Source organism: Protomyctophum bolini, assembly GCF_963924005.1.
Source record: "Protomyctophum bolini genome assembly, chromosome: 23".
NCBI lineage: Eukaryota > Metazoa > Chordata > Actinopteri > Myctophiformes > Myctophidae > Protomyctophum > Protomyctophum bolini.
Genome location: NC_137884.1, coordinates 9,584,975 through 9,589,974, shown reverse-complemented (window position 1 = coordinate 9,589,974; position 5,000 = coordinate 9,584,975). Strand labels below are relative to the sequence as shown.

The 5,000-nt window shown below is 46.9% G+C and overlaps 1 protein-coding gene across 1 annotated transcript in view; it reads right to left on the bottom strand.

Annotated features, from left to right (window-relative positions):
- sox5 (SRY-box transcription factor 5) overlaps window positions 1-5,000 on the bottom strand; it is a 115,195-nt gene that overhangs the window by 9,204 nt on the left and 100,991 nt on the right. Inside the window, exons 10-11 of the mRNA XM_080757015.1 lie at window positions 4,960-5,000; window positions 88-190 (exon numbers count right to left, since the gene is read on the bottom strand). The exon at window positions 4,960-5,000 is cut by the window's right edge and continues 132 nt beyond it. Of these exons, the coding sequence (XP_080613141.1) occupies window positions 88-190; window positions 4,960-5,000 (144 nt within the window). The remainder of the gene's footprint in view (window positions 1-87; window positions 191-4,959) is intronic.

Here is a 5,000-nt window from a genome sequence, read left to right as displayed (position 1 = left end):
CTCAATTCAAATTAAAATGTAATTAAATACAAGTGTGTGTGCGCGTATGTTCACTACGTTGTATGTTTCAGTGTCGTGTGCTCCTACCGTCAGAGTCTCCGCTCATGGTAAAGTCCAGCATGGCGTGACTAAACTTGTCCTCTGCCTGCTGCTTTAGTTGCTGGCTCAGACTCTCCAAGGCTGCCTTGTCCTGGAACCACACGCACACGCACACGCACACACACACACACACACACACACACACACACACACACACACACATCAGTGAATTCATTAATGAATAAGTCCCTGCAGGCTGCGCAGCACAATTGAAAGGTAAAACGAATTCTACATTACAATGTACAGCACATACGTAGTCTGTTCCTATCTATGAATTCAGACAATGCTAGTGAATTCCATTGATCCCCGGAGCATGTTTCAGTGCTGTGTTGGACAGGTAAAAGCCTGTCTGAATGTCGGTCGGCAGAAACCTTTCTATTGAACAGTTGTATCGTCGTTGGATGCCTGCTCGGCGCTTGCCACACGCATCCAAATGTGAGTGTTTGCATGTAAGGTTCGTCATTTACAACCACTTTTTGATGGTTGGATGTTTGACTGTTGACTGTGTGCGTGTGTGTGTGTGTGTGTGTGTGTGTGTGTGTGTGTGGGGGGGGGGTATGCACGTGTGTGTGTGTGTGGGGGGTGTATGCATGTGTGTGTGTGCGCGCGCTCCTGGCAGCCACCTGCATGAGAGTGGAGTGTTGCGGGCTCGCCTCTCTTGGCGCGAGCCCCGAGGGTCGACACATTAGAGCGCGAGAGAGCGAGGGAGCCCGGTGCAGAGGGACGAGAGTGAGGCCACGCCGCACGGCCCCCTGGGTATTTATTACAGCCAATAAAAGGCTGATTTACTGTGCATTTACATGCTTAATGCTAGCAGCCGGCGCACTCTGTAGTAGAGACCGTCTGCCGTTATGCACACACGCACGCACGCACGCACGCACGCACGCACGCACGCACGCACGCACGCACACACACACACACACACGCAGACACGCACACACGCACACACACACACACACACACGCACCAGAGCTGGCATTTTACATTTTAATTATACGATTAGGAACGGTTCCCAAAACACTGTTGTCTTTCAAAAACAACCTTCCAAAAAGTGCTCTCTCCCATTTTCCAGGCGACCCCGGGCCCCCAGAGCCGGCTGGATGGAGCCGGATGCCGCGCCGCTAATGAAATGCATTTCCTCCTGTTTTTAGTCCGATGGAATCTAATCGCTGGGCGGAGATCAACATTCTACCTCAATTGGAGTAAATAACAGTAAACGATTTGGGGGGGAGGGTTAGCTGAGAGATCGAATGAAGACAGAGTGTCGTATCGGGGAGGGGGGGGATAAACATTATTTTGAGAAAATTAGACTGATTAGACTATATCTATAAGATTGATGGGGGGGTGGCAGCAGGAACAGAGAGGGTGACAGCATAGTGCGACACTAAGCCGTGCTATGGAACGGTTTGAGTGCCAGACGACAGAGCCAAGACACAAAGTGGTGACACAAATAATCCTTTTTCAGTCCGTCTGAAATGGCGCCACTGCATCTGGAACCATATAACTGAAATAGCGGCTTCAACGGTGTGTGGAATACAACGCCACGGGGCTGGAGACGGAGGTTTAGATCAACTGTTATATATTGGCTTCACAATGACGACACACTTTTAAAGGTTCTAAAGGAAGTAGATCGATTGTTTTTCAAATATTATCTTTTTTATGTTTTTCTATTTAATTTTTTTACCTTAATGTTTTGCCAATTATTTGGGGGCTCACTTGCAATACCCTCGCGGCCCACAGGCTGGGAATCACTGCTCTATAGATCAGTGTCACGTGCACACTGTGTGTAGATGATGTTTTGGGGTTTTTTTCGGCTTTCGCCTTTATTTTTTTACTTTTTTGTAGAGGGATAGATTGAAAGTGGGCTGACAGCAAATGGGGAGAGAGTTGGGGGGGGGGGGGTTACATGCAGTAAAGGCCGTCGGGATCGGGAGTCGAACCCCGCGGCACACTGGATTACTAGCCAAGGTGCCTGGACGGCTGAGCCGTGAGATGATGTTTTTAAAGACCACCAGTACATATAGGTTTACAGCCCCAGTGTGGCGTTATAGTTCAGATCAACCCCACATGTGTAATGTATGCCATGCTCTACCTCACACTATAAAGGTTTTGTGTGAACGCCGTCATTTCACCCTTCTTATATAACAAAACATGAATCCACATTAAAGAGCCGTATTACACGCCGACGTCTCTGGGTGTGCACAAACGTTTGGTTACATTTGTACACGCTCAGAGAGTGAAATGAACACGGAGGATCTGACTGTGTGTGTGCAGTGGGTCTGAAATCCTCCAGACTGAGGGAGAGAAGGAGAGAGAAATACAGAGGAAGAGAAAGAGCTGTTGAATGTCAGCGCCGGTGCAGATGCTTCAAGCGCGCAGTTTCTGTGTGTGTGTGTGTGTGTGTGTGTGTGTGTGTGTGTGTGCGTGAGCGTGTCTGTGCGTGTGCGCATGCACGCTAGCTGACTCCGAGTGTGTTTAACAAATAACCACAATTTAGCCACGCTGCTGAGGAGCCGGGGCCGTCACTTCACATTACTGTCTCCCCGACGCTGCGCTCCGCTACACACACAGACACGCGCGCACACACACACACACACACACACACACAAACACACAAACACACACACACACACACACACACACACACACACACACACACACACACACACACACACACACACGCACTCACACAGCCCTGCAGCACGCCTCACAGACACACTCATTGCCTCTGAAGCGCCTCTGGTTTTTACCTTATCTAGCCCCGTTTAGTTTCAACACATTTCACTGAGCACATTGTGCAGTGATTCTCCTCCTACATAGCGCGCCGAGGCATGGCGTGTGGCAAGACAAATTAACACATGGTGACAATAACAGCATGGAGCGCAGGGTGACGTTTGGGCCCATTATGTGCGCATCTGTGTAGGATTTGAGACGTTTGGCATTGTCTGTAGCCATCCAAAAAGACATTTAAAAAAAAAAACTGACCCCCATTTCCGCTCCTGTATTTTCTCATCAATGTAATTTGAAAGAAGAATTTGTTGAAATTATTGTATTCTACGGTTTTAAAATTATTACAATAGGTTAGAATTATAATGTATTAATTAAGCATAATTAGTTACTAGGACTACTTATACAATATCACAATAAAGTCTGTTATTTTGTCATTGTTAAATCCAGTAATGGAACACTTAACTCTGAAGTACAGTAATCTGATTAGAGAATGATCATTAACTATGATCCATTACAGTTATTAATTTACATATATTTTATATACATTTTCTTTTTTAAACGTAGGCCTCCCTAAATCCCTTAAATAACCTAAATCACCTAAATGTAAGTCAGTGGTTCCCAAAGGACCCCCAAACTGATAATTAGCCTGCGGAACCCCATTTGAAAATAAATGCCCCAATACGGGACCCCAATACTTTTATGGCTATAGGGCACCCAGTTTGACCTGAATTTACGGACCCCTATTTAATGGTATAATTTAGCTGGGGACCCCCTGGAACTCCCTCAAGGAGCCCTAGGGAGGTGTGTCTGTAGCTTAGGACCCCTAGGGGACCACTGCTGTGAGTCATGGGTGGAGGTGTGTCTGTACCTTGGGACCCCTAGGGGACCACTGCTGTGAGTCATGGGTGGAGGTGTGTCTGTACCTTAGGACCCCTAGGGGACCACTGCTGTGAGTCATGGGTGGAGGTGTGTCTGTACCTTAGGACCCCTAGGGGACCACTGCTGTGAGTCATGGGTGGAGGTGTGTCTGTACCTTAGGACCCCTATAGGGAACCACTGCTGTGAGTCATGGGTGGAGGTGTGTCTGTACCTTAGGACCCCTATAGGGAACCACTGCTGTGAGTCATGGGTGGAGGTGTGTCTGTACCTTAGGACCCCTAGGGGACCACTGCTGTGAGTCATGGGTGGAGGTGTGTCTGTACCTTAGGACCCCTATCGTACCGCATACTATGGCACGCCGTTTTTCATCATTTTTGAGGATTTGAAAAAAATGAAAAAATGAAAAAAAACGATGGGTTATAGCCCATGTTTTTTGAAATTTTGGAAAAAAAAGTTAGCCTCGTTTCTCATCATTTTGGACCGTGGGCTATAGCCCATATCGTACGGCATACTATGGCACGCCGTTTTTCATCATTTTTGAGGATTTGAAAAAAATGAAAAAATGAAAAAAACGATGGGTTATAGCCCATGTTTTTTGAAATTTAAAAAAAAAAAAGTTAGCCTCGTTTCTCATCATTTTGGACCGTGGGCTATAGCCCATATCGTACGGCATACTATGGCACGCCGTTTTTCATCATTTTTGAGGATTTGAAAAAAATGAAAAAATGAAAAAAACGATGGGTTATAGCCCATGTTTTTTGAAATTTTGAAAAAAAAAGTTAGCCTCGTTTCTCATCATTTTGGACCGTGGGCTATAGCCCATATCGTACGGCATACTATGGCACGCCGTTTTTCATCATTTTTCATCATAAATGTAGACGTCTAAATGTAGACGTCTAAATGTGTACGTCTAAATGTAGACGTTTAATGTGTACGTCTTCTCTTATGGGGGTCCCTGGCATATCTTTTCAAATGGGGGTCCACGGGCTAAGTAGTGTCAATTTGGGGGTCCTTGACATGAAAAAGTTTGGGAACCACTGCTTTAAACACTTTAGCACTTTATGAACATGAACAAAATAGATGGGTCCCCCCTGGAACTCCCTCAGGTACCCCTGGGGGTCCCCGGACCCCACTTTGGGAACCACTGCCCTAGGGGACCACTGCTGTGAGTCATGGGTGGAGGTGTGTCTGTACCTTAGGACCCCTATAGGGGACCACTGCTGTGAGTCATGGGTGGAGGTGTGTCTGTACCTTGTCGGAGCATCCGTTGTTCAGGCTGAGGTTGCTGACGG